General features: G+C 45.5%; 2 protein-coding genes across 6 annotated transcripts; both read left to right on the plus strand.

Annotated features, from left to right (window-relative positions):
- The first annotated feature begins 50 nt into the window (after nt 1-50).
- Nucleotides 51-5,602, plus strand: PRR3 (proline rich 3). Of its 3 annotated transcripts, none has more exons than XM_007099090.3 (5): nt 51-482; nt 1,229-1,291; nt 3,198-3,380; nt 3,733-4,023; nt 4,311-5,602. In XM_007099090.3, the coding sequence occupies exons 1-5, from the start codon at nt 377-379 to the stop codon at nt 4,415-4,417; spliced, it is 750 nt and encodes a 249-aa protein (XP_007099152.2). In that variant the 5' UTR covers nt 51-376; the 3' UTR covers nt 4,418-5,602. The 3 variants fall into 3 exon arrangements, with proteins under 3 accessions (XP_007099152.2, XP_015396773.1, XP_042841821.1); XM_042985887.1 differs by lacking the exon at nt 51-482 and adding an exon at nt 595-738; XM_015541287.2 differs by lacking the exon at nt 3,198-3,380.
- Nucleotides 5,603-12,067: 6,465 nt separating this feature from the next.
- On the plus strand, nt 12,068-27,037 carry ABCF1 (ATP binding cassette subfamily F member 1). 3 transcript variants are annotated; one of them, XM_007090610.3, is made up of 25 exons: nt 12,068-12,299; nt 16,650-16,696; nt 16,916-17,005; nt 17,121-17,247; nt 17,397-17,434; nt 17,520-17,627; nt 19,072-19,146; nt 19,228-19,344; nt 20,172-20,276; nt 20,842-20,964; nt 21,372-21,472; nt 21,566-21,651; nt 21,925-22,064; nt 22,150-22,298; nt 22,627-22,710; nt 22,905-23,029; nt 23,218-23,330; nt 23,450-23,621; nt 23,787-23,861; nt 23,954-24,024; nt 25,452-25,484; nt 25,567-25,735; nt 25,915-25,979; nt 26,066-26,138; nt 26,263-27,037. In XM_007090610.3, exons 1-25 carry the CDS (start codon nt 12,086-12,088, stop codon nt 26,427-26,429), a joined length of 2,667 nt encoding a protein of 888 aa, XP_007090672.2. In that variant the 5' UTR covers nt 12,068-12,085; the 3' UTR covers nt 26,430-27,037. The 3 variants fall into 3 exon arrangements, with proteins under 3 accessions (XP_007090672.2, XP_007090671.2, XP_042841820.1); XM_007090609.3 differs by having other exon boundaries at nt 12,072-12,299; nt 17,118-17,247; XM_042985886.1 differs by having other exon boundaries at nt 12,175-12,299; nt 16,631-16,696; nt 17,118-17,247.
- Nucleotides 27,038-27,681: the final 644 nt, after the last annotated feature.

The raw sequence follows: 27,681 nt of genomic DNA on the forward strand, positions 1-27,681 counted from the left end.
GCCTTCAGCTGTTACCATGGTAACCCGGGACCGGATGTGGCGACTTAAAGGTGCGACAGCGGTCTCAGGCCTTCTGGCCCGACAGCCTATCGACTCTATGGCACATTGTGAGGAGCCGGTTGTGGGGTCTTTTCAGCGAGGAGAGAAGAGAGGAATTTTCTTTTAAGCATTTATAGGAACGCAACAAAAAGAAGGCTTGGGCCTCTATTATCGTCTGGCAGAGACCGAGCCCCACAAAGGCTCCCCGGAGCCTTCCGGAAATGAAGGGGCAGGAGCCTCAGCTTCTCAGTCCACCCAACGGAAGCGGAAACAGAATCCCAGCGTGCCCCTTCCTCACTACCCTCCAAATCCCGCTGCAGCCATTGCCGCAACCACGATGCCGAAACGAAAGAAGCAGAGTCAGCAGCAGCAGCCGCCACTGCAGCAGCCCCCGCTGCCAGAGCGGGAAGAGACTGGAGACGAGGAGGATGGGAGTCCCATAGGTGAGGAGCCCGGGAGGGGTGTGCACATGCCTGTCAGCTGGTCAAGGCAAGGGGATGGGGTCTGAAAAGGCGCGGGGGAGGGGGCTCTAACGGAAGGAGGAAGGGCGCAAGCGCTGGGGCGGGGATAGGAGGCTGTCCGATGTGGAGTCCTGAGCGAGTTCTCTTCCTTGACTCCTCAACTTCCATCCGGCCCCTAACCTTTCTGAAGAAGACAAGGGAGAAAAGGATAAAGAGCTCGTGTGCGCAGCCGCAGAAGGCAAGCGGGGGGGGGGGGGGGCCTGGAGAGGTTGCAGATTGCGATGTCTAGAATAACAACTTGTGACCAGACTTGCACAGAGAAAGTGGAAATGCTGCCTTCTCTAAACTATTTTGGGGCGGGAGGTGTGAAGGGATCGCTCTGATTGGCCAATAGTTAGGGAGAGGAATTGGATTACCTCTCGAATCACCTGGGATGTTTTGGATAGCAACTATGTGAGGGAAAGAGAAAGCTGTAAGTATCCTTTCCGCATTGTGTGCTCATTTTGACTGAGTCTCTACTTTTTTTTTTTTTTTTTTTTTTTTTTTTTTGCAAACTCTGAGAACGCTTTGCAGAGGAAAGGGCAGATAGATGGGCTAACAACTTGTAACACTGCTGAGAATATATCTGGCTGTACTGATTGGATTAAAGGATGAGTAGCAGAAAACCATAACAGGATCATCAGTACTTTAGTCCATTCTGGTGACTATATTTTCGTGTCTACTCTTAGGACCACCCAGCCTTCTGGGCCCTCCCCCCATGGCCAATGGAAAGCCTGGTGACCCCAAGTCAGGTGAGGACAAGGGGGCTCTGATCCTTTGATTAGATCCTGGAGAAGGGAGCAAGGGAGGGACTACAACCCAGGAAGGACTCAAAACCAAAACATCAGGGATTCTTTACGTAAATTAATGGAAAAATGTTGTATATTCACAGATTGGAAAGTTCAATGATGTAAAAATGTCACTTCTTCCCAAATTGATCTACAGATTCAATGCATTCCCAGTTACAATCCCTATAATGGAAATAAGCCTTCTGTGTTATTACATGGAAATGCAAAGGATCAGGCTGAGAGATTGCAAAGACAGTCTTGAAATAGGAGGACTTATTACTGTAAAACTATGGTTACTATGATGTGGTATTGTCATAAATCAGTATCTCGGTACAAAGAGACTAGTAACAGGCCTGCACATATGTAGACACTTCATTTGTGATGAAGATGGAGCTGAGATAGTGGATGTTGCAGTAGATCATGCTGGATCAATTGGATATTCACGGGTGGGGGGGATGAAATCTGAACTATTCATGTGTAAACATCAATTCCACGTGAACTGTAGATCTGAGTGTTAAAGGTAAAGAAAATAAATACATTTCATAGTCTTAGAGGAGATACGAGTTCTTAAACAGACAAGAAGCACACACACACTAACCATAAAGGAAAGATTGATAAACTGAACTACATTAAACTTTTATCAACCAAATAACACCATTAAGAAATTAATAGGAAGCTAGAGAGTAGAAGATATTTGCAATAAGTATAACCAATAAAGAGCTCATATCTAGAATATATATACAGAACTCTTCTAGACAACCTGTTAGAAAAGTGGGCAAAGGACCAGAGCAGCTGTTTCTCAAAAACTGAGATCTAAGTGACCAAGAACATGTGAACAAGAACTCAGTATCATTAGTTGTCAAATAACTGCAAGATAAAAACACACCACTTTGAAGTTGAGACCCTTGTGCACTGTTGCTGAGATAGTAAAATGATGCAATTCTATAGAAAACACTATGGCGTTTCCTCAAAAAAATTAGAAATAGAGCTACCATGTGATACAACAGTCCCACTTCTGGGTACATATCCAAAAGAGTGGAAAGCAGGATCTTGAAGGAATATTTGCACACTCCTATTCTTGCAGCATTATTTACAATAGCCAAGAGCCAGAAGCAACCGAAGTGTCTATTGAGAGATAAATGGATATACAAAATATGGTATATTCATACAATGGAATATTATTCATCCCCAAAAAGGAAGAGAATCCTTGTGTGTTATATAGCATGGATGAACCTTGAGGCCATCTTGCTAAATGAAACAAGCCAGTCAGAAAAAGACAAATGTTGTATGATTCCACTTATTTGAGGTATCAGAAGTAGTCAGATTCATAGAAGCAAAGTATAATGGTGGTTGCCAGGAGCTGAGTGGAGGAAAGGAGAGTTGTTAAAGATCTGTTTCACAACAATGAGGATTTACTGAACACTACTGAAAAATGCACTTAAAAATATTTAGATGGCAAATTTTACGTGCCTGGCTGGCTCATTCAGTAGAGCATGCGACTCTTGATCTCAGAGTTGTGAGATCGAGCCCCATGTTGGGCATGGAGTTTGCTTTAAAAAAAAAAAAGCAAATTTTATGTTACGTGTTCTACCGCAATTTAAAAACAAAAAACAAACAAAAACTCCCCAGAATGGCAAAAATGAAAAAAATTTATATTACTAAGTGTTGTCAAGGCTATGGAACAATGGCCAGTGGGAGTGTAAATTGGTACAGCCACTTTGAAAAAGAAAGTTTGACTTCATTAAATTTTACCATACATATACCCTAGGACCCAACAATACCTATACTACGTTTATCCTCAACAGAAATGCATACATATGTGTAACAAAGACATGTATAAAAATGTTCATAGCAGCATTTTTCGTTATAGCCCCAAACTGGAATCCACCCACATGTCCACCATCAGTAGAATGGATAAATAAGTTGTTGTGTGTGCATGCAATGGGATACTACACTGCAATGAAAATGAACGAACTCCTGCTACAGGCAACTTGGATGAATCTCACAAACACGATGTTGAGCGAAAGGAGCCAGACAGAAAAGAATGCAGACTGTATGATTCCATTTATGCGAAGTTCAAAAAACAGGCAAAAACTAACCTATGGTGCTAGAAGTCAGGATAGTGGTTCCCTTTGGGGAGGAGGGTGGAATAGTGGGGGAGGAGGGGCACAAATGGGGGGAGGACTTCTGAGTGCTAAGAAGGCTCTATCCCTTCACCTGGGTGGTAAAAACACAGGTGTGTTTACTTTGATGGTAATTGAGTTGTGCTTTTAAAATTGGCGTATTTTTCTCTATGTATATTGTACTTCAATAAAAAGTAAAAGAACAAAAACACAGGGCTTTTTTCTCAGGATTAAGGTGGCCACTGATCACCTTTCCGTGTCTGTCTTTCTCTTTCTCTCCAGCTCTTCACAGAGGTCCTCCAGGCTCAAGGGGACCAATGATTCCACCACTGCTGAGTCTCCCACCTCCTCCCCGGGGCAGAGGCCCAATTCGGGGGGGCGTAGGCCCCAGATGTGGCCCATATGGTCGTGGTTGGTGGGGGGCCAATACTGAACCTCCTTTTCCTGGACCAGGCCATGGGGGTCCTTCCAGGGGAGGCTTTCACAAAGAGCAGAGAAATCCTCGAAGGCTCAAAAGTTGGTCTCTTATCAAAAATGCCTGCCCACCCAAGGATGGCCCCCAAGTTATGGAAGGTGAGGTCCTTTTTTTTTTTTTAAATGCCTATACACATTCAATACTCATCACTCCCAGAATGCCTGTGACTCTTCTCTTTTGGGCTATCCTTTGTCCTTTTGAAGTAGAAGTAGCCCTGAATGTGTTTTTCTGCCAGAGAATGACTACCGTTATCACTACCACTACCAAATAAATACCTGGAAATGGTAGGGAGTAGGAAATCTGACTGCCCTCTCTATTTCTGGTTTTTGTTATATCTTATTTTCTTTCTTATATTTTAAACTGCCCAATTTTTACTTGTTCACAGACAAATCCAACCGCCCTGTCTGCCGACACTTTGCCAAAAAGGGCCACTGTCGATATGAGGACCTCTGTGCCTTCTACCACCCAGGCGTCAATGGACCGCCTCTGTGAGACTGTGCCTTCCCATCCAGGCTGGAAGGAGCCCTCTGTGACCTAGCGGCCATATATTTCCCTGTGGCCCTGTGATGGCTACTGTGAGGCTGTTCCACCCACCACCCTCAGTCAGTGACACCCACCCCCATCTGTCACTTTCCTGTTTGGGGTTCAGAGTTGTGTTTCATCACTGGTGCCCAGTGTGTGATCCAGCCTCCAGAGACTCGCCTTCGGGACCCCATCTTTGCTCCGTTCAACTGCCTCCTGGATCCTCTTCCCCCTCACCAACTGACTGCTGAACAGGAAACCTCTTTGGTGCTGTTTCTTGTGCATCTGCCCACCCAGCCCCCAGTACTGCCCTCGATTCCTGAGAGCTCTGGAGCAATTTCCTACCATTCCCATCTAGCTGCTTAAATCCTTTTTATGTGACAACCCTTACCCCAAAAGTTGCCAGTTGCTCTGTGAAACTCACCAGGTTGACCTGGGGTTGAGTATGGATGACTGGTGCAGAGATACTTCCTGAAAGGCCACTCTCCCTGCTTTTGGATTTTGTAGTTTCTGCGTCAGTAGCATGATCCCCACCGCTCTGGTCTGTGATCACTGTGCTTTGTGAAACTGTGCATCCCCTCGTACGTAGCCTCTCTCAGTGTCCGTGGCATCTTTGTGACTTCCCAACACTAGAGTAAGTTTTTCTGCCAAAACAAGTGAGACTCGGTGCCCTCTAGACTTTCCACACCTCCCAACGTGGGAGAATTGTGAACCTTTCTGCAAGACTGCCTCCCTGGTCTCCCCATCCTGGTGTCGGGTTTTCTGGGTTTGACACAAGCCCATGAGATGTCCTCTAAAGCTTCTGATGGGCAACCCTGTCTCCTCTCCAGCCCACTTTAGTTAGACTATGTCATTGTGAGGCCACCAGCCCTTTCGTCTGAATTCTGTGAATCTCCACCCGGCCTACCTTTGGGTGGAACCTGGACAGTACTGTCGCCCTCGTCTAACCTTCTTCCCTGCATCCCTGGCACTGGTTGTTTTCTGTGAAAACGGCAGTGAACAGGCTCAGTTTTGAACTGGCCCTGAGGAAATGGGTCAGGAGTTGTGTGGGCAAGAGGGAAGGATGAGAGCCGTTGGAGAAAGAATGAATTTTTTTTCTTTTTAACATTTTTTTATATTAGTAATAAATGCAGTGGAAACAAGCATTTTCTTCAATCCCTGTGTTCCAGTCATCTCTGGAGGTACAGATGAGGCTGTTCTTGTTGGAGTCAACTTTATTCTTTCATTTGTTCATATACAGTGGTAATAGAGAAGACAATGCTTGAGTTTCTTTCAATCTGAAGGAACCAGTGAGGTCCCATTAACCTATAAGCATCAAGTACACACCAGGCTGTATTACGTTCAAGGGTAAAATTTTATAGGAAAAAAGAAAGGCCAAGTATCCGTGGAGTAATTTTTAAAGACTTTACCCATGTTTGTAGATTTGATGTTTATGGGAGTGGTAATGACAAAACAGTCTTTCAGCAAATATATGTGGAGTGACTGTGGGCCTGACAATACACTAAGCACTAGAAATAACAGAGACAAAACCAATGAATTTATAGGGGACACCGTTAGTCATAAAATCATGAACATGTGTAAGGTTGCATTTGTCAAAAGCAAGACATGATGAAAAGGGAGTATGTAATAAAGGGAGACTGGGAAGGTGACCTTTACACAAGCCCTGAAGGAAGTGAGGTGGGAGAGTGAAGTCTAAGCAAAGGTGTTTGCTTAGAGTTGGGAAGAGTAGGAGATGAGGCAGAAGAAAGAGGAACTAGACCACTCAGAACCTTGCAGAACACAGATTTGGGTCTTAAGACCGAAGCCTTTGAAGAGTTTTAGGCAGGTGAGTATAATGGATTAGATTAGTTTTTCAAGAAGATCCACTCAATATATACAGCTGGCCAGGCTTGGAAATGCCTTCGAAGGGAACTTCAGTAGTCCAGGTGAGTTGTGATGATGGTATAGACTTGGGGACTGGAATGGAAGAAAAGTAATTTGAAAATAGATCAAAATGAAAGTATTTTAGGTTTTAGTTTTTAGTATGTTAGGTTTTTCTGGTTTGCATAACTACCATTTTAAAAAAAGGTAAGAAAACAGGCATAATGCTGCTAATTTGTTTTTGAAGTTAGTGAGCTTCCTTTTAAGACTTCCAAGAAGAGAGATAAAAAAGGTATTTGCACATATAGGTTTGGTATTTAGATTAAAACTAGTGACATAAATGCTGCATATCTGAGTTTTTTGCATATAGGTGGCAGTTAAACCATACGCATAGAAACATTTATTCCCTAAATATTAAGTGCCTGCTATGTCCCAGTTTATCAGCTTTTCAGTTCAGTTGTAACAGAACAAAATTAGTCTTAGAAGTTTATGTTTCACAGCTTCAGAGGTAGTCCAAGGCATCATGCCACCACAAGGTCCTCAGGTATTCAGAACCCATCCCTCCAGGTTTCAGCTCCATAATTCCTTGAGTCAAGATTCTTTTATTCATGGTTTGGGAAGTGAAGCTTTAGCTTGCTTATCCATGCTCCAAGACTCAGTATGGACCAGGAAGGGCAGAGGATACCACCTGTGTTGGAGGAAATTTCCTTAAAGCTAACACAACTTCAACTTTGTGCCACTGGCCGTAACAGTCTTGTGGCCAATACCTAGCTGCCACTGAGGCTTGGAAAAGTACTCTTTATTCAGGCAGCTACATATTACGCAAAATAATTGGACTTTCAGGATGAATGTCCTCAGCCACTCTGCTAAAATTTGTGGATGCAACAGAGAATAAGACAAAGTGTCAATACCCTCTAGCCAAAGACCATGAGGAACATAACACACCTGTGGTTAAACAGTTGGATTTATTTCGTCTGCAGAAACCATCTCCCTAAGAGGGTTAAGAATGACAGAATTAAAGGTTTGTGTTAGGTGATTTGGAGGGAGGGGTCAAGGAAATGAAATTGTTGTGGATTGGGTGCTGTCAGGAAGTGAGGGCAATTCTATGATTGCACTTCTTAATCTTACCTAAAAGGAGGGAGGAATGAAACATGGCTAAAGCTGTGGCTGGTCAAAAAAAAACATTCATTTTAGCTGAGAGGGGGCTGTTTAATATTTATGGTTTGCACAATGATCTTATCTTTGTGTTTAGAAAGATTCTAAACTTTGTCTTACTTTATGACAGTCACAGTAACCTTGTCTGACATTGGTGTTCTGTGAGGTTATGTTCAACCTGAGCTCCATGGCCTAGCTGTTAGGATCCCATCGTCAGGCTGTTTTTCTCAAAAGTGAACAGATGAATAATTACAGGTTGTGATTGGGGGTACTATATAGAGAATAATGGTTGGGGGCTACTCAAGACATGGTGGTTGGGATAGAACTCTGAAGAATCTGTTGCTGAAATCACCTGAGGAGAATGTCAAATGGGAAGAAGTGAGGGCTCAGGATAACCTGACAGCCTTGAGGAGGGCTGACATTTGATGGCCAAATAAGGACAAGGATGAACCTGACAAGGGGATTGAGGAGAGATGGCCAGAGAGGTTTGAGGAGAGATCTCAGAGTGTAGTGTCTTCTCTTTGCTTCCTCTGTGCAAGGTACCATGTCAAGTTTTTATACTTACTGTCTTATGTAAGTTTCACATTCATTCAATAAATACTTTAATGCCTACTCTGGGCTAGGCATTGTTTAGGGGCTGGGGATATAAAAATGAGAAAGACAAAATTCCTACCTATATGGTGCTTACAACCTATTGAGGATGATAGACAATAAGTACATGTGTAATATAATCTTAAGTAATAAGTGCTCTAAAGAAAAAGTGAAGGAAGAGGCTGGAGAGTGACAGGTGGAAGAGAATAAATCAATACTACAATAGGGCCTCTTAGAGGAGATAAGATGTGAATAGAGGCTGAAATTGAATAAAAAAGCAACCATATGAATATTTGAGGGAAGTGCATTCCAAGCATTGGGAACATCACAAAAGCCCTGAGGCAGGAATGAGTTTGAAGTAAAACAGAAGGCCAGTACGGCTAGACTATGGGAGATGAGATCAGGAAGTTCAACAGGGGCCAAGTCATACAGAACCTGGTAGGGTTTGGCAAAGCACTTGAATTTTATTCTGAGGGTTTGAACAGCTGATTTACATTTAAGTTTATTTTTGAGAGAGAGAGAGAGAGAGAGAGCGCGTGCACGTGCACGCGCAAGTCAGTCCCGCGAGAGCAGGGAAGGGGCAGAGAGAATCCCAAGCAGCTCCAGGCTTGAACCAGAGATCGTGATCTGAGGTGAAATCAAGAGTCAGATGCTTGGGGCATCTGGGTGGCTTAGTCGGTTGAGTCTGGCTTCAGCTCAGGTCATGATCTCACGGTTTGAGAGTTTGAGCCCCACATCTGGTTCTGTGCTGACAGCTCATAGCCTAGAGCTTACTTCGGATTCTGTGTTTTCCTCGCTTTCTGCCCCTCCCCCACTCGCACTCTGTCCTTCTCTGACTCTCAAAAATAAAGAAACATAATAAAAAAAAATTTTTTTTTTAAAGAGTCAGATGCTCAACTGACTCAACAGCCACCTAGGTGCCCCACAACTGATTTACATTTAATTTTTTTTTAACGTTTTATTTTTGAGAGAGAGAGAGGAGAGAGACTAGGGGAGGGGCAGAGAGACAGGGAGACACAGAATCCAAAGCAGTCTCCAGGCTCTGAGCTGTCAGCACAGAGCCCGAAAATGGGGCTCAAACTCATGAACCATGAGATTATGACCTGAGCTGCAGCCACGCAGGTGCCCCAACTGATTTACATTTTAAAACTACTACTAATGTAGGTGTGAAGATAGACTAGAGAATGAGAATGACAGCAGGGCCACCAGTTAGGGACCACATTGGTGGTCCAGGGAAAAGAGATGGTGGCTTGGTCTGGGGTAAAGGTGGAGAGAGGTGGGCAGATTTGGGATATGTCTTAAAGTCTCAGTTGATGGCAACTCCACCTTCCTACTTACTCAGTCCAGAAACCTTAGAGTCTTTCTTATTTATTTATTTATTTATTTATTTATTTATTTATTTATTTATTGTCACACCTGACATCCAAAATCCAACGCATTACAAAACCTGCTGGCACTTTTTCAAACATACCCAGAAATCAGTCCTTTTTTCCACCTCCAATACCATTGCCCTGCTCTGAGTCACCAACACCCCCTAACATGTCACCCTGCTTCTGCCATTCCTCCCCACCCTGTGACCCTCAGTTTATGAGAATAAACTGTTGAACAATTTATTCTCAGCTCGACCTTCAAAGTCATCCTTTTAATATGTAGGCCAGGTCATGTCACTGCTCTGCTCAAAACCTTGTAATGACTTTCTATTTTAGTCAAGAATAAAAGCAAAAAAAAATTTTTAATTTTTTTAAGTGTATTTATTTTTGAGAGAGAGAGAGAGACAAAGTGCAAGCAGGGGAGAGGCAGAGAGACAGAGACACAGAACCCAAAGCAGGCTCCAGGCTCTGAGCTGTCAGCACAGAGCCCAACGTGAGGGTGAGGCTCGAATTCACGGACCATGAGATCATGACCCGAGCAGAAGTCCGCCACTTAACCAACTGAGCCAGCCACCCAGGCACTCCAAGAAGCCAAATTCTTGACCTGCAAGACCCTTCCCAATCCAGACACTGCTTTACTTCTCTGTTTGCCTCTCCAACAACTTCTTATTCACATTGCTCCAGCCACTCTGGCCTCCTTGCTGTTTGCTCCTCATATATGCCAAGTATACTTCTGCTATAGAACATTGCTCTAGCTATACCTTCTCCCAGCAAGCCTCCTTTCCTGGAAATCCATACAGCCAAAAATCTCACCTTCTTCAAGAATTTGCTTGAATTTCACCTCACTGAGCCTTCATGAACATTCTAGTACTATAACCCCTGCCCTCCTGATACTTTTTACCTTGATCTGTATTTTCTTTTTTCCTTAGCATTATCTCCCCTGCTAGAAATGTAAGCAGAGATCTTTATTTCATTCACTGATCCCAGGAGCCTAAAAGAGAGCCTGGCATATACCATGTGTGTGCGCTCTCTCTCTCTCTCTCTCTCTTTCTCTCTCTCTCTCTCTCTATATATATCTATATATCTATATATATACAAATATATATTTAAAATTTTTTAATGTTTATTTCTGAAAGATAGAGTGTGGGTGGGGGAGGGGCAGAGAGCAGGAGACACAGAATCCGAGGCAGGCTCCAGGCTCTGAGCTGTCAGCACAGAGCCTGATGTAGGGCTTGAACTCACGAACAGTGAGATCATGACCTGAGCCGAAGTCGGAGGCTTAACCAACTGAGCCACCCGGCACCCCAATAAATATATTTTTTAAAGAAATGAAGTATGATGAGGGGGAATTGAGAAAGAGAATGACTTTTCAAGTTTGGGCCCAAGTAACCAAATGAAAGGTGGTGCGATTTCTTGATGGAAAACCTGGAAGAGAAACAGAGTTGACGAGTAAAAACAAGAGCTCGGTTTAGTATATACTAATTTGAGATATTTATTAGGGATTTCAGAGAGGATATCCAATAAGCAGTTAGATTTGTGAGCCTGGAGCTTAGAGCAGAAGTTGGGGTCAAAATAAGAGACATTTAGGGATATTCATCAGTTATGGATAGTAAAGTCATGAGACATAGGTGATAAGTCTAGATAGAGAAAAATGTCAAAGAATGTGCCCCAAAACATTTAGACTTCAAGGGAAACCATGAGAGGGGCACCTGGGTGGCTCAGCCAGTTGGTTAGGTGTCCAACTTTTGATTTCGGCTCAGGTCATGGTCTCACGATTCACAAGATTGAGCCTGAGTCAGGCTCTGCGTTGACAGCGCAGAGCCTGCTTGAGATTCTCTCTGCTCCTCTGGAGCACGCTCTCATGCACGGTCTCTCTGAAAATAAATAAACATTTAAAAAAAGAAAAAAGAAAAAAAGCCAGGAAAGGAGAGAAGGGGAGCAGCCTCTGAAATGGAAGGGAAACCTGCAGAAAGCAGTGTCCCTGAAAAAAAAGGAAGGTGGGAATGATCATCTGTGTCAAATGCTGCTAGCATAGTATGATAAAGACAGAGAATTGGTCCCCTATCAGTTGACCTTGGGAAGAGTGGACTCAAGCAATGGTAGGGACAAGAGCATGATTATAATGGGTTAAGGAGAGCTGAAAGAGCTATGGGAGCGTCTTGCTCCCACACCTATTAAGTGGTAGGGTTAAGAGAACTCAAATCTTGATTGTGGTGGCAGTTTAATGGGTGTATATATGTAAAAACCTTGATCAAAGTGCAATTTATTGCCTGTCAATTTATTGTATGTGCGTTTATCATACACCAATTATATCCCAGTAAAACTGTGACTTCCCCCCGCCCCCCAAACTGCCCCCAAGCTTTATCACACCGTTATTTCTGTTAGGCTACAATTTCTAGTTTACAACCCTACACTCAACACCCGTCCTCTTCCCAAGTAGATGGACTACGTCTTTCTGCTCCTAACCACTTAAAAAACAAAAACAAAAAGAAGGATGCTTCTGCTCCTTCGTACCAATCCGAAATTACTATGCTCAGTACTTATTCACGAGGCGTCGCGGACTCACTGCCGCAGCATTCACACACAGCCATAAATGCTTTATTGACTTTGCTGGGCCAAGCAGACGCCGGCCCCGCCCCATCGCCGCTGGCATGCCCACGAGATGACGCCGCGGAGCGCACGTGCACCGCCCAGGGGCCGGACCGTGGCGCCAAAGTGGAGAGCCCGCCCCATTCGGGACACCACGCTGCCGGAAGCGGAAATACCGCCCGGGGTCGCCAGAGTAGCTGTAACTGCCACCAAGATGCCGAAGGGACCCAAGCAGCAGCCGCCGGAGCCCGAGTGGATTGGGGATGGAGAGAGCACGAGCCCCACAGGTGAGGCTGATAGGCAGGGAACCAGCGAGATAGAAAAGGGAAGAAGAGAGCGCACGTATTTTAGGAGGGGGGGTCACGGGTTGTGAAACTGACCGGGCCGTGAGGGAGGCTACTGCACATGCGTGTAATGGGGCCGGCCGGAAAGAGTTTACCCAGCACGCCAGTTTGGGGTGGGAGTGAAGGTGTCTGGCTGTCGCGCACGAGTTTCAGTGGGATTTGGCAAGAAACGAGGGAATGCGTATGGTACCGTGGAAGAGATGGGTAGAAATGAGAAAGTCCTCTTTTCTTCCCTTTTGGACATCTTCCCCACCGCGCTGTATTCCACGTTCCATGGGAATCTGTCAAGCAGTGCGACACCTCACCCACTGCGCGCTCACGCACACATAAAACGTCACACATCCACCCACCCACACCCTCTCAGGAGCAAGAGGATGACTCCCTGGGTTCTTTCATAATACGCATCAGACTCATCTGGAGCAAGAGTGCAGGGTAGCTGCTGGGTGTTGCAGTGAAGGTTAAGGTTTACTTAAAAGCAGCGAATGTTTGTTAAACAGCTGCTTTTAATTAAGTAAGCAGCACCTATACTGTGTCTTGGGAAGGGAGAAAAAATATGAAGACATCCTCCCAAATTTGAAGGCACTTCAAGGGGAGATAAAATAATTACAGTAGACACACAGTGACTCATTTTACAAGCGATTTTTGGATGCCTGCTGTATACCTGATACTGTGCAGAGAAACTGAGAATGTAGAGACAAAAGATCAGACTTGCCCCAAAGGGGCACTCAGTTTAGTAGAGGGGACAGCATGAATCCAAAAGTGGTTGACAGAGTGATGAATGCTTGAGAATGCTGTGAGACTAGAGAAGAGAGGAGAAGCATCTACTCAGACAGCTAGGGTAGGAATGTCAGCAAAGCCTCCCAGAAATACGTGGCAGCTGAGTTGATTCTGAAAGAATCAGTATGAGTTAGCAAGGGGAAGAGCATTCCAAGCAGAGGAAGAAATTTGTGCAAAGGTAAAGACGTAGGTGAGCCTGGCCATTCCCCATATTGGGTGACTAATGTAATGGGGTTGGAAAGGTGTGCAGGAGACAAATAATGGAATGCTTTACACAGTATTCCAAAGACTTTAATTCTGAAGACATTAGGACTAATTGAAGTGCATAAGGCATGGTGTGATCAGCTCATCCTGACAACACTGAGCAGTGGAGAATGACTTGTATTGGTCAAGATTGGAGGCAGGGCTACTATGTAAGAGGTGCTGGCAATGATCTAGGTGAGAAGCAGTACCAGGGTAAGCCAAGACAGTGAATATTAAAGAGTTACTAAGGAAATGGCATTGAGCAGGTCTGAGAACAGACTGAATGAAGGGAGAAGAATTAAGGATGACACTCACTTAAGTAACTCAAAGGGTAGTATACTATTGTTTGAGATCAGAAATGGGCTGTAGGGTTGGGAGTGGGAAGAGATAAGGTCAGCTTTATGAATGTCAAGTTGGGGATTCCTGGGGAACTTCTAAGAGGAGATGGCAGGAAGAGATCTAGGCTAGAAGTAAACACACAAGCAAGTGTTGTTGAAACGTTGAATTCAGAGGAGTCCCCTGAGAGAGTATGCAGATTGAAGCCAAAAGAGGACAGAAGACAGGAACCCAAAAGATCCTCAACAATTAAGGGAAGGTAAGGAAGGAGGTAGAAGAGATGAGACTGAGAAAGGTGAGCAGCCAGAGAAACTGAAGGCAAACCAGGAGCCAACAGGATCCCTGAAATTAAGTCATGACAGGAGGGAAGCAGAGGATGAGGAGGTGGTAGCATGGAATATTGCAGAGAAGTCAGCAAAATCAGGACTAAAAAAATTCTTCTTGGGTTGAGCAACTAAGGGGACAGTGGCAACTTTGGCAAAGGTAGTAGTCATTAGGAGATGATACCCAAATCAGATCAGAGTATGCTCAAAAAGGAATGGGAAATGAGGAAGCAGAGCTAGTGTGAACCTGTGGAGACCACAGTAGAAAGCAGTAATTGGGGGAAGAGATAGTAAGGAAGTGTTCTTAGGCTTTCAAGTTAGTTTAAGTTGTGTGCTGAAGGGGAGGGGCTATTAGGGGAGGAGCGATGCAGGATACCGCATTGCTTTAGCGGTACTTAGCTTTTTCCTCTTCCTTGGTGATCATACCTTGTCGCACTTGAACCTGTGCATAGGATTTTCCTTTCTATGGTTAGGAGGATCAAAGTGAGGTTTAAAGTTCAAAAGAGAATTAAAATTGGAAGGGAGAGATGGTTGCGTTGTGTTAGTCCTTGGGGAGAGATTAATACCTGGGAGGAGTCACTCCTCAGTGTTGTCAGGGTGAGCTGATCATGCCATTCCTTCCTCTGTACTGCAGTGGGTCCTCCCTCCTAATGTCTTTAGGATTAAACTCTCTGGAATAGCATATAAAGCCTTTCATTATTTCTCCTGCACATCTTTCCAATTCATTGACACTATTCACCCAATATGGGGGATCAAATTTTGATGAAATGTGTTCTGGTTGGAAGATACAGATTAAGCAAAGACAGACCTACATATGCCTGAGACTTAATCAGGGGGCAATAACAGGTCAGTGTCCAGAACATAGGTGTGGGTAGGAAAACAGAGATATAGCAGAAAAGATAGAATAGGACCCTTTTAATCTGTAAAGTCTTAAGTTATAGGGATTGTTCTTTGATAACTCCAGTTTTGGGCATATGGGTGGTCAGTAAAACTTTCCTCAATAATTGGTTACTACAGACTATGTGGAATTCTAATTTAAAAGTACTTAGTAAAGCATGTGACTTTTTAATGTTTTGTGTGAGAGAGAGAGGATGCATGTGCATGGGGGCACAGGGGGAGGGGCAGGGGCAGAGAGAATCCCAAGCAGGCTCCACACTTGGTGCCCCATGAGTTCAAGCCCCACATTGGGTGTGGAGCCTAGGAGCCTACTTTTTAAAAAAAATGAAAAATAGAGAGACCTGGGTGGCTCAGTCGGTTAAATGTCCAATTCTTGGTTTCAGCTCAGGGCATGATCTTGTGGTTTTGTGAGTTCAAGCCCCATGTCAGTCTCTGCTTACAGCACGTAGCCTGTTTGGGATTCTCTCTGTCCTCTCTCTGCCCCTCCCCCACTCGCACTAAATAAATTAAAAAAAACTTTTTTTAATGAAAAATACTTAATGTAGGTAGCAGAAAGCCACTGATATATATATATTTTAATTTTTATTTATTTTTGAGAGAGAAAGCAGGGGAGGGGCAGAGAGAGAAAGAAAGAAAATCCCAAGCACACTCTGTACTCTCAGGGCAGAGCACGATGCAGGGCTCAAACCCTCAAACCGCGAGATCATGACCTGAACCAAAATCAAAAGTTGGATAGTTAACTGACTGAGCCACCCAGGTGCCCCTGATTTTTTTTTTTTTTTTTTTTTTTTTAAACTAAGATTACAGAAGTGTTTCTGGATAGAATTGGAAAGCAGTGGATGGATAGGATGATTTGAAGGGGAATGTGATAGTGGGTAGGCCTGGACAGGAAGAGAAATCATAAAGCTGCTGGCTGCCTCCCATTCTCATGGGGGCAGGGAGAGAGGGAGTTAGACATAGTCCCCTGCCTTCAGGGAAACAGGGTTGGATAGAGGGGAGGAGCTGGAATTTGTTCAGTCAGTCAGGTTTTATATAAGACTTCCTACTTTGTTCCATGGGAACGCAAGCTAAACAGTCTGTCAGGTTGCTCTCTGGGTTGAAAGACTAATGTACAAACAGTTAAATATAACAGTGTGATTTGTGCTAGAATGTTATTTGAGCAGACCAGGTGGGGCATAGACCCAGATGTTCATTTATTTACCAGACAGCTCCGTTTACACAGTCTGCAGCTTTTCACAAATGACATATGGCAAACCAAATTTATACTATCTTTGTCCTTTTAGAGAGGACCTTCTCTTCCAGTATGTCCTGAGTTAATAAATGGTACCACTATCCCAACTAATTTTGCCCAGCTAAAAACATAGGAGTCTTTGGGGCACCTGGCTGGCTCAGTTGGAGGAGCATGGGACTCTTTGGGTTGTGGGCTTGAGCCCCATGTTGAGTATTGAGATTACTTAAAAATAAAATCTTAAAAAAAAAAAGAAAATGTAGGAGTCCTCTCTGAGTACTGTGTCTTCCCACTTCTGTCTTCACTCTATAAATTCTACTTCTCCCTTCCACTGCCACTCTAGACCAAGGCACAGTTGGGACAGTGCAAATGCCTAAGGAACGATAGAAAGTAGTAAAATAGGATGGAGCCACTGAGGGCTTTGCAGGGGAGGTCAGGCTGCTTTGGAATTTGTAGATAAGCATTCACAGTGTCTGCTTAACCTTCTAGACAAAGTGGTGAAGAAAGGGAAGAAGGACAAAAAGACCAAAAAGACGGTGAGTAAATGAGGGTTGTGGATGAGAAATGACAGTGGGTGTTTCCAATCAAAATAAGCCCATGTGAAGGAGGCAGGGGGTCCAAGGGAGGAGGAAAGATCTTTTCAAGAAAGGAAGCAAGGTGAGGGTGGACTGGAGGTTCAGTGGGCCTGTGTGTGGCAGAGAAGGACTTGGTTGGTCTCTGAGCCACATTTACCTATCTCTTAACTCCTTTTACAGTTCTTTGAGGAACTGGCAGTAGAAGATAAACAGGCTGGGGAAGAAGAGAAAGTGCTCAAGGAGAAGGAGCAGCCGCAACAGCAACAGCAGGTTCTCAAGTGTCAGGGGGTCCAGCCCACGTTGGTTCAGTCGGTTAGTGGGGAACTCTCTGTGCAGCAGAGAGGGGCCTGGGCTTCGTTGTCTTACTCTCTTTTCCTTTCAGCAGCAAAAAAAGAAACGAGACACCCGAAAAGGCCGGCGGAAGAAGGACGTGGACGATGATGGAGAAGAGAAAGAGCTCATGGAGCGTCTTAAGAAGCTCTCAGTACCAGCCAGTGATGAGGAGGATGAGGGTAAATGACCTGAGGGGAAATGGGTTCCCAGAATCCCTGAGTCATGAATAATAAAGTGCCTCATTTCTTGATTTTGAGTTGGATTAGATTGAGTAACCAGACATTATAATTTTTCCTACTTCATCTTCCCAACTGTCGTGTCATTTCAGTACCTGCCCCAATACCCCGAGGAGGGAAGAAAACCAAGGTAAGCCATCTGTGTGATAAACAAGAGACCCCAGGGCGGCAAACTTGACCATCCCACTGATTTCTCTGGCCCTTTCATTCTCTAGGGTGGTAATGTTTTTGCAGCCCTGATTCAGGATCAAAGTGAGGATGAGGAGGAGGAAGAAAAACATCCTCCCAAGCCTGCCAAGTTGGAAAAGAATCGGATTAATAAGGTGAAAGTGGCCACTCTACTGGTCACTCCCACCCCATGTAGCACCTTCTGGCCATGGTGTGGTAATTCCCCTGCTTTTTTTCCTGCTTTTATTTTTTTAATTTTTTAACTTTAATTCCTTTTAAGATTTTAAGTAATCTCTATACCCAGTGTGGGCTCGAACTCACAATCCTGAGATCAAGAGTCACATGTGTCACTGATTGAGCAAGCCACACTCCCCATTTCCTGCTTTTAAACTAGTTCTTTTAGGGGTGCCTGGGTGGCTCGGTCAGTTGAGAGTCCAACTTTGGCTCAGGTCATGATCTCATGGTTTGTGGGTTCAAGTCCCATGTCGGGTTCTGTGCTAACAGCTCAGAGCCTGGAGCCTGCTCCATATTCTCTGTTTGTCTGTCTGTCTGTCTGTCTCTCTCTCTCCCTCTCTCTGCCCTTCCCTTGCTCACACTCTCTTTCTCAAAAATAAACATTAAAAAATTAAAAAAAAAAAACAAACTAGTTCTTTTAGGTCTCACACTATCAAAATCATCTTTTTTTTTTTTTTTTTTTTTTTTAACGTTTATTTGAGAAAGAATGTATGTGAGCAGGGGAGGGGCAGAGAAAGGGGGACAGAGGATCTAAAGCAAGCTCTGCACTGACAGCAGAGAGCCTGATGTGGGGCTTCAATTCACAAACTTCGAGCTCATGACCCAAGCCGAAGCTGGACGTTTAACTGACTGAGCCACCCCAGGCACCCCAGATTAGACTCAAAATCTAAAGCAAAGGGCCTCAAGTTTTTGCTTTTCCACTCGGACCCCTTTTGCAAGGTTACTTGGGATTCTTCTGTGTATATGTTTCAAATTAGCCTGTTCACACCTTGGCATTCAGTTTTATGCCTGTGTTGAAGTATTTGTGGTTTTGTTTGTTTTTTAAGTAATCTTCACATCCAACTTGGGGCTCAGACTTAACCCCAAGATCAAGACTTGCATGCTGTACTGACTGAGCCAGCCAGGTTCCCTGCCCCCCCACCCTTTTAAGCACTACCCCAACATAGAGTTTGATTGAACCCATGACCCCAACATCAAGAGTCGTGTACTCCACCAGCTGAACCAGACACGCACCCCAAAGCCTTTCTTTTTTCTTTATGTTGTGTCTTCCCTTTTCCTTAGAATGCTCTCTCTAAGCTCAAGTCCATTTTTTCCTCTCAAGATGTGCCCTCTCGAGGAAGCCCTCCAGTGCTAGTGCCACCCCACCCATGTTCGTTTTCCTGACTCGTGTTCCCTTAGCTTTGCTGACATCATCTAGCTATTTTTTCACTGTTTCACCTCAAGGTAGAAACTAGGGTTTTCCTAGGTCTCATTTGTTTTCTGAGGAGCACTCAGTATAGTTAGCTCCTAGTTCTAGACTCCCTAGAAATGCTTGATAAATAAGTTAACAAATTAATTTTCTGTGTGTGTGTGTGTGTTCTCCAGGCTGTATCTGAGGAACAACAGCCTGGGCTGAAGGGCAGAAAGGGAAAGGAAGAGAAGTCAAAGGGGAAGACCAAGGTGAGGGAGTATTGGCAGGAGGAGGTGCTGGGTCTCAGGAATTAGAACATTTCATCAGCTCTGTTGTTTTTTCCCTGTTAGCCTCAAAATAAATTTGCTGCTCTGGACAATGAAGAGGAGGAGGATGAAGAAGAAGAAATAACAAAAGAAAAGGAGCCACCCAGACAAGGGAGGGAGAAGACCATGAAGGCAGAGCAGGTGTGTATTTTGGTGTTGGGGGAAGGAAGATTGGCTGAGGGACTGGCCTTCTGTGGCTCTTGGTTGGGGGAGGGGAGCAGGATCTGGGGGTGGCATTACTACCCAGAGCAGGAATTAGCAGGCTTTTGTAAAGGGCCACATAGTAAATATTTTGGGTTTTGTGGACCACATACAATCTCTGATGCATATTCCTGTTTTTTAAAAAAATTCTTTGAAAATGTAAAACCATTCTTAGCGCTTGGGCTGTATAAAAATAGGCATCAGGTGAGATTTGGCCCACAAACCATTTAGCTCTTGATTCAGAGAGGAAGGGACCCTGGTGGTAGCCTCAGATGATCTGGGTTCTGGCTCTGCCACTCACCACCTGTGTGACCTTTCCACCTATCTCAGGGTAGTGATCTCTGCAGTCTTTCCACCTCTAGAACGTTCTAATTCTGGATTCTGTTAGATTTCTTAGTGCTGTATGTTAGGGTTTCTGGACGTTTTCTTTGCATGTTAACATGTAAGCCACAGAAACTCATTTGATACATGAGTAAAAGCTGTTTCATTTATTTCCTCCCCAGTGGTATGGGCAGTTTTGTTTGTAGGTGGGTAGAACTGTTATACTTTGTACATACACATTCATACTATTTGTCTTCTGTCATTCCTGACACAGAAGTGGGTGAAGGACCCCAGGGAGCCCAGGAGTGTGTGTGAGAGAGTGAGAGGACCCACCAAGAAATTTCAGGACTCTGGGAAAGGAACGAGCTAACTGTGGGGCTGGGTGAATGACATGAAATCTGAGTTCTAGAAGGGGTCTCTTGTTTTTCATCATCTCGTTCTCACAGGGTTCAGAGGAAGAAGGAGAAGAGGAGGAAGAAGAAGGGGAGTCTAAGGCTGATGATCCTTATGTGCACCTTAGCAAAAAGGAGAAGAAAAAGCTAAAGAAACAAGTAAGATCTCGGTCAGAATTAGGAGCGTTTGACTTTTTTTTTTTTTTTTTTTTAACATTTATTTATTTTTGAGACAGAGAGAGAGCATGAACAGGGGAGGGTCAGAGAAAGAGGGAGACACAGAATCTGAAACAGGCTCCAGGCTCTGAGCTGTCAGCACAGAGCCTGACGTGGGGCTCGAACCCACAGACTGAGATCATGACCTGAGCCTAAGTCGGACACTCAACTGACTGAGCCACCCAGGTGCCCCGCGTTTGACTTTTTTAATATTTCAGTTGGACTCCTGGCTGGCTCAGTAGGTGGAGCATGCAACTCTTGATCGAGTTCCAGCCCCACATTGGGTGTACAGATTTCATAAAATCTTCAAAAAAAAATTTTTTTTTAAACTAGGGGACATCTGAATTGGGGCAAAAGGGAGCTTTTGAGGTTACTGCAAGAACAACAGTTGGAATAAAGAAACAGATGTATTTTGTGGACCTTTTTTTTGGTGTCTGATGACGTGTGGCTGTGTTGTGATGGGTAACTGGCAGACAGTGGCCTCATGTGGGCTTTCCTTCTTTCTCAGATGGAGTATGAGCGCCAGGTGGCTTCATTAAAAGCAGCCAATGCTGCTGAAAATGATTTCTCTGTGTCCCAAGCAGAGGTGTCCTCCCGCCAAGCCATGTTAGAAAATGCATCTGACATTAAGGTAAGGTCTGAGAGGCTCCCTCCCAACCAGTTTACTCAAGGAAGTGCCACCTTTCCGAGTGGCCATGGCAGCCGAGGAAGCCAGGTATGAGTGGTATATTGGAAGAAAGCTTGGAGGTGTTTTCCATACCTTGACTTCTGCCAGCTTCAGTGAGAAGATAGGAAAACCAACACAACTAGAGGGGTCCACCCTTGGGGGGCAGGAAGGGTGGGATTGGCTGGACTCATTTAGAATTTGGGAGACTCTCCTTCAAAGCTGTGGACAGGAAGTGGACCAGCATGGTGAAGAGGGTCATGCTGGAGCTATCTGTTTTGTCAGAGGCTTCCCAGCAGGGAGAAAGTTGTCTGAAAGAGGAGGGTTCTCATGTGCTTTTCTTTCTTCTGCCACTGCTTCCCTGACAACTGCAGCTGGAGAAGTTCAGCATCTCGGCCCACGGCAAGGAGTTATTTGTCAACGCAGACTTGTACATTGTAGCTGGCCGCCGCTATGGGCTAGTGGGACCCAACGGGTGAGGAGAAGGGCTGGAGCTATAAAAGGGGAGGGGCTGGAAAAAAAAAGGTTTTTCAGGGATGGCCTGGTCTTAATAGTTCTCGTTCCCCAGCAAGGGCAAGACTACTCTCCTCAAGCACATTGCCAACCGGGCCTTGAGCATACCTCCCAACATTGACGTGCTGCTGTGTGAGCAGGGTGAGGCCAGTGGTGGGATGGGCCTGAGGGGTGGGCAGTTGGGGTAGAAGAGTCAACCAAGAACAGAAGAAATTGTGGTTATGGAGTGGGAAAGGTTCTAAGGTAAGATTGGGGACTGGGAGATGGATGCTAAGGAAAGACTTGAGAAAATTTCTTTGGAATAAGTACAAAGAATTGGGCAAGGTCAGACAAACCTGAAATTTAGCTGAAGAAAAGAAGGAATGGGAGACTTGGCCCTCAGGGCAACTGGCCTTTTCTCCCCTGACCCCCCAGAGGTGGTAGCAGATGAGACACCAGCTGTGCAGGCTGTTCTTCGGGCCGACACCAAGCGATTGAAACTGTTGGAAGAGGAGCGACGGCTCCAGGGGCAGCTGGAGCAGGGAGATGATGCAGCTGCTGAGAGGCTAGAGAAGGTAGAGGAGATGGCGCAGGGGACATGGGCTAAGAGTTGGGGGTTCCTGGAACCTTTGGACATGTGTCCTCTTCTCCCTCCTCCAGGTATATGAGGAATTGCGGGCGACTGGGGCGGCAGCTGCAGAGGCCAAAGCCCGGCGGATCCTGGCTGGTCTGGGCTTTGACCCTGAAATGCAGAATCGGCCCACACAGAAGTTCTCTGGGGGCTGGCGCATGCGTGTCTCCCTGGCCAGGTGGGCCACCCACCTCCCTGCCTTTCCCCTTTGCAGCATCAATCCACGCATGGGTGGGGGTGGCGGGGGGCGGGGCTTTCTCTTCTTCCTGTTCTTCTAAGGCCAGTAGGGAGTTTCAAGTCTTCCTGCTCCTTCCTGTATTGTCTGCATTGCCAGACTCAAGATCTTTCGTCCCTACCTGGGGGCATAATCTTTTCAACATCTCCTGCTCTCTGAGGAGAGATATGGAAGGAGTGTTCATGGTCTCACCTGCCAGAGGCTTCTGTGGAGTTCTCTGAGCGAGAATCTTCCTACCCCTGACCCTACATTCTGCTGCCTCACCTTCTAGGGCATTGTTCATGGAGCCCACGCTGCTGATGTTGGATGAACCTACCAACCACCTGGACCTCAATGCTGTCATCTGGCTCAATAAGTGCGTCACCTTTGACTGCAGTCTTTGCGTCATTGGTTGTCATTCTGTCCTTGTCTCCTCTAGCTGTTTACACTCTGTCCTTGACAGCACTCTATCCAGCCCCTTTCTCTTTTCCTCCCTGTTTTGTCAGTCTGTTTCCCTGACTTAACCCTAAACTGACCATTGTGACCTGTCCACACTCTTCTAAAACCCAGCTACCTCCAGGGCTGGCGGAAGACATTGCTCATCGTTTCCCATGACCAGGGCTTTCTGGATGATGTCTGCACCGATATTATTCATCTCGATGCCCAGCGGCTCCATTACTATCGGGGCAATTACAGTAAGGATCATTTGTTGGGGGGAGGAAAGAGACGAGGCCTTGGAGGGAAGACCCATAGGGATGCAATGATTAGCTAAATCTTAAAAGAGTCTAGACAGTGATGCCCAACTCTGTCCTCACCAGTTCTGGTTGTCCCTCTGCTGGGGAGGAAGACAACCGTTGTTGCCCATCCTCCTTTTCTGCCTCAGTGACCTTCAAGAAGATGTATCAGCAGAAGCAGAAAGAACTGCTGAAGCAGTATGAGAAGCAGGAGAAGAAGCTGAAGGAGCTAAAGGCAGGTGGCAAGTCCACCAAGCAGGCAGTAAGCACCTGGGGGGTTTTTCTCTCAATATGGAGAAAGAGGGAACTCTGTGACACTGCTCTCCATTTCAAGGACTGCTGTGAAGGGTGTGAATTTCTCCTTTTCCCCTTCCTCTCCAGGAAAAGCAGACAAAGGAAGCCCTGACTCGAAAGCAGCAGAAATGCCGGCGGAAAAACCAAGATGAGGAATCGCAAGAGGCCCCTGAGCTCCTGAAGCGCCCCAAGGAGTACACTGTGCGCTTTACTTTCCCTAATCCCCCACCGCTCAGCCCTCCTGTGCTGGGTCTGCATGGTGAGCAGCTGCAGACCCCACCAACGCAGGGCGGAAGTGTGTGCACCCCACGTCTTCCACCCAGCGTGGGATCCATTCCTTTTCTCCAAGGCCAGGAAAGGACTTTAGGACACCTTCAGAGTGATTCTGAAAAGAAAGTATATCACTTCTTTTCCTGATTCTCAGGTGTGACGTTTGGCTATGAGGGGCAGAAACCACTCTTTAAGAACCTGGATTTTGGCATTGACATGGATTCAAGGAGTGAGTTGGTGTCAAGTGGTTTGGGGACGTGAAGCAGGGCTACAGGGACAGTTTCTGAGGACCTCTTTGACCACCTGTCTTCCTCCTTGCAGTCTGCATCGTGGGCCCTAACGGTGTGGGGAAGAGCACCCTGCTTCTGTTGTTGACGGGCAAGCTGACACCAGTAAGTCCTGGTGCCAGGACCAGAGAGCATGACGAGTGTGAAAAGGCAGCTGTTCACCAAATGCTAGAATCAAGGAGCCCCCTCTGTGCTGGAGATTTAAATACAGAATTCATCGTAGATGTTTCCTTTTCCTCAGAGGTGCTAGAGAGGAGAACACTGTAGATCAGGGGAGAGAGCCAGGAGAAGGGTTGGACTAGGGGCACCTGGGTGACTCATCTGGTTAAGCCTCTGACTCTTGATCTCCACTCAGGTTATAATCTCACGGTTCCTGGGATCGAGCCCCATGTTGGGCTCTGTACTGACAGCAGGGAACCTGCTTGGGATTCTGTCTCCCTCTCTGCCCTCTCCCTCTCTCTCAAAAATAAAAAACTTAAGAAAAAAAGAAATTGCAGGAGTCAGAAAAGTCTGGAGATAACCAGTATTAATTTAGATGGATTACTTTCTCTTTTTCTTCTCTGCAAATGTGCATATAATTTTTTTTTAACAAAAGTGGGTTCTCAGATGAATTGTTTCATAGCCAGTTCTCAGATAATACACATCAAGTATTTTTCCATGCCAATAATTACCTGTGTACATTTGTTTCTTGTGGATTTATAGTTTATTTGATCACAGTCGTTTAGATTTTTTTCTGGTTTTTCACTGAAGGTCAATCCTATAGTAAACTTTTTTTTTTTTTTTTGAGAGGGTGCAAGTGAGCAAGGGGCAGAGAGAGTGAAAGAGAAAGAGAATCCCATGGGCAGAGAGAGGGAGAGAGAGAGAAGGTGGGGCTCATCCAAAGGGGGGCTTGAGCTCACCTGATGCGGGACTCAAACTCATGTATCGTGACATCATGACCTGAGCCGAAGTCAGGTGTTTAACCAACTGAGCAACCCAAGTGCTCCAGTAAATATTATTGTACATGTTCATGACTGTAGTTTTTTTTTTTAGGATAAACTTTCTAGAATTGTTTTTAGGATTTACAACATACTGCTATACAGTGCTTTTGATTGGTTGTAACCATCTTTACTCCCTCCAGGAAAATGTTGAGAAGGGCCCATTTCTTCATACACCTCAAGGTGTTTTTTCTTAGATCCTCTCACAGTCTCTTAACTCCCATGTGAGGCAGAACCCTGAAAAAGTTGCCATTGGTGGATCTTGCTGGGTGGGAAGGGGGTGTTTGTTGGTTGTGGTCAGCCCTCTCTTGGTTCTGAATCTGTGCTTTTTGTGTCCCCTCCTTTATTGTCATCTCACTCCCCTTTGCCCCGTACTCTTGTCATTTCCTGGATGTGCCTTTGTCACATTAGGGAGGACATCTGGGTTCCCCTTCTTGCATGGACTGATTCCCAGCCCAATTCTGATATTTGTCTCCCCTTAAGAAAAGTGAGGATGTGGAGGGGCAGCATCTTCCTCTCCATTCCCTTATCTTCCCACTTGCTTTTTCCTTGCAGACTCGTGGAGAAATGAGAAAGAACCACCGGTTGGTAAGTTGGCTTTGGGAATTAGGGAGGAAGAGCCTGATAGAGGAAGTATGATTTTTACAGACTGCCTTCCTCTCTTGGGCAGAAAATTGGCTTCTTCAACCAGCAGTATGCAGAACAGCTGCGCATGGAGGAGACACCCACTGAATATCTGCAGCGGGGCTTCAACCTGCCCTACCAGGATGCCCGGAAGTGCCTAGGCCGCTTTGGCCTTGAGAGTCATGCCCACACCATCCAGATCTGCAAACTCTCTGGTACCACTGTAGGGGGCTAGGGAAGGTGTCCTCCTCAATTTTCACACCTCCAGACTATACCTAGAGTCAGAAAAGAACAGCTAGGACTTGGGGAATCTCTGCACACACACATCTTCAGAGTTTATCTTCAGAAACGTAAGGCAGTGAAGTGTGATGGCCCTCTTTTTCCTTTGCTACAGGTGGGCAAAAAGCCCGAGTTGTGTTTGCTGAGCTGGCTTGTCGGGAACCCGATGTCCTCATCTTGGTGAGTGAGCTGGACTATGGGAGGGGGTAAAGGTGACAGTAATGAAAAGAATTGTAACACTTGGTCATGGAATGTCTCTTCCATAGGATGAACCCACCAATAACTTGGACATTGAGTCTATTGATGCTCTTGGGGAAGCCATCAATGAATACAAGGGTGGTAAGTCAGCTCAGGGTGCACCCTCCTCCTTTCCTGGTTCTCATTTGTCTCATTTGTTCTTCACGTTCTCATTTGTCTTTGCCTTCTTCGTCCCTACTCTCCCTTCTCACATCTTTTTTCAAAGCTGTGATCGTCGTCAGCCATGATGCCCGACTCATCACCGAAACCAACTGCCAGCTGTGGGTGGTGGAGGAGCAGAGTGTAAGCCAGATCGATGGTGACTTTGAGGACTACAAGCGGGAGGTGTTGGAGGCTCTGGGTGAAGTCATGGTCAACAGACCCCGAGAGTGAGTTTTCCTTCCTGGAAGTCTCCTGAAAGACAAGCTTGTGTGGCCTAGAAGTCCCCTGTTGTCTCCCTTTCTCTGCTTGGAAGCCTGCCTCTGGTCTGCAGCTGACCCAGCAACTACTCAGGCACAGGAAGGCAGAGCATGGTCTTGATGTGACCAGGGTACCACTTTGGTTCCTTTTCTCTGAAAAACTAGCCTGTTACAGTTTTCTTCAGATAACTGAGCTGGCCTTATCCTTGACATTCCTCCATATACACAGAGATGACCTTCATCGTTGTGGGCTCCATCTAGCCTAACTTATGTGGCCAGTTGTCTAGAGACTTTCATCACCAAGAACCCTGCCTGTGGTCCACCAGAAAGCTTCAGGCCTATCTGGTCCCCTGGTCTTTGAGTGGTGCTGTTCTTTTCTGGTGGATTTAATGCTGACTTACTGATACAAACAGTTACTGCAGCTCAGTGCTGGAGGCAAGTTGTGAGGCCTAGGCTGTTACCCAGCCCAGAGCTTGGTGCCTGCAGTCTTTTTGTAGTTGGGGACTTGGGGGCAAGAAAATTGCCCCTCAACTTGAATCTCCCTTTACAAGGGGAGGAAATAAAGGAAAGTTGTTGTTGCCATCCTGTCGCTGTTTGGAGATTCATGGGCATTGGGACTATTTTTAGTTTTGATTCACTTTATTGCTAGCAGCATTCAGTATCCACGCTTCCCCACTAATACAGATGGATCTAATTTGTAGTCTTATGCATTTTAGATGGTGCTTGCTGTTTGAGGATTCTCCAGCCCTTCAGATAGGAACAGAAAGGGGTTCATCCCTTCCATCTGGGACTCTTGGGCCTCCCATTGTCCAAGCTTTGCTCTGTGGTCAGGGCCCCACAGTACTGATACTCTGAAAAGTTCTTAAGTAACTGACATCTCATACAGCACTGTGGAGTGTACAAAAAGGAAAAGACAAGGTCTGCCTGCATCAATAGTTTAGCTACAGAAGACTTGAGAAAATGAGACATGAGTGTAAAGGTGATTTGGTTAATTGCCAAATGTGTGTCCTCTAGATTCTAGAAGTTGCCATGTGCTCATAAAAGGGAAAGATGATCCAGAACTTGATTATTTGATAGACAGGATCACTTCAGGGTGGGCCTCTTGAAAAATAAAAAGAATTTGAATAATGAGAAAATAGGGAGTCATTTTTGGAATGTAGGAAAAGAGAGATCTCAGGCCTGGAAAGAAGAAAAAACTGGGAGTTAATGAGAAAGCGTAGCTGGTG

The sequence above is a fragment of the Panthera tigris genome, chromosome B2, assembly GCF_018350195.1.
Source record: "Panthera tigris isolate Pti1 chromosome B2, P.tigris_Pti1_mat1.1, whole genome shotgun sequence".
Lineage (NCBI taxonomy): Eukaryota > Metazoa > Chordata > Mammalia > Carnivora > Felidae > Panthera > Panthera tigris.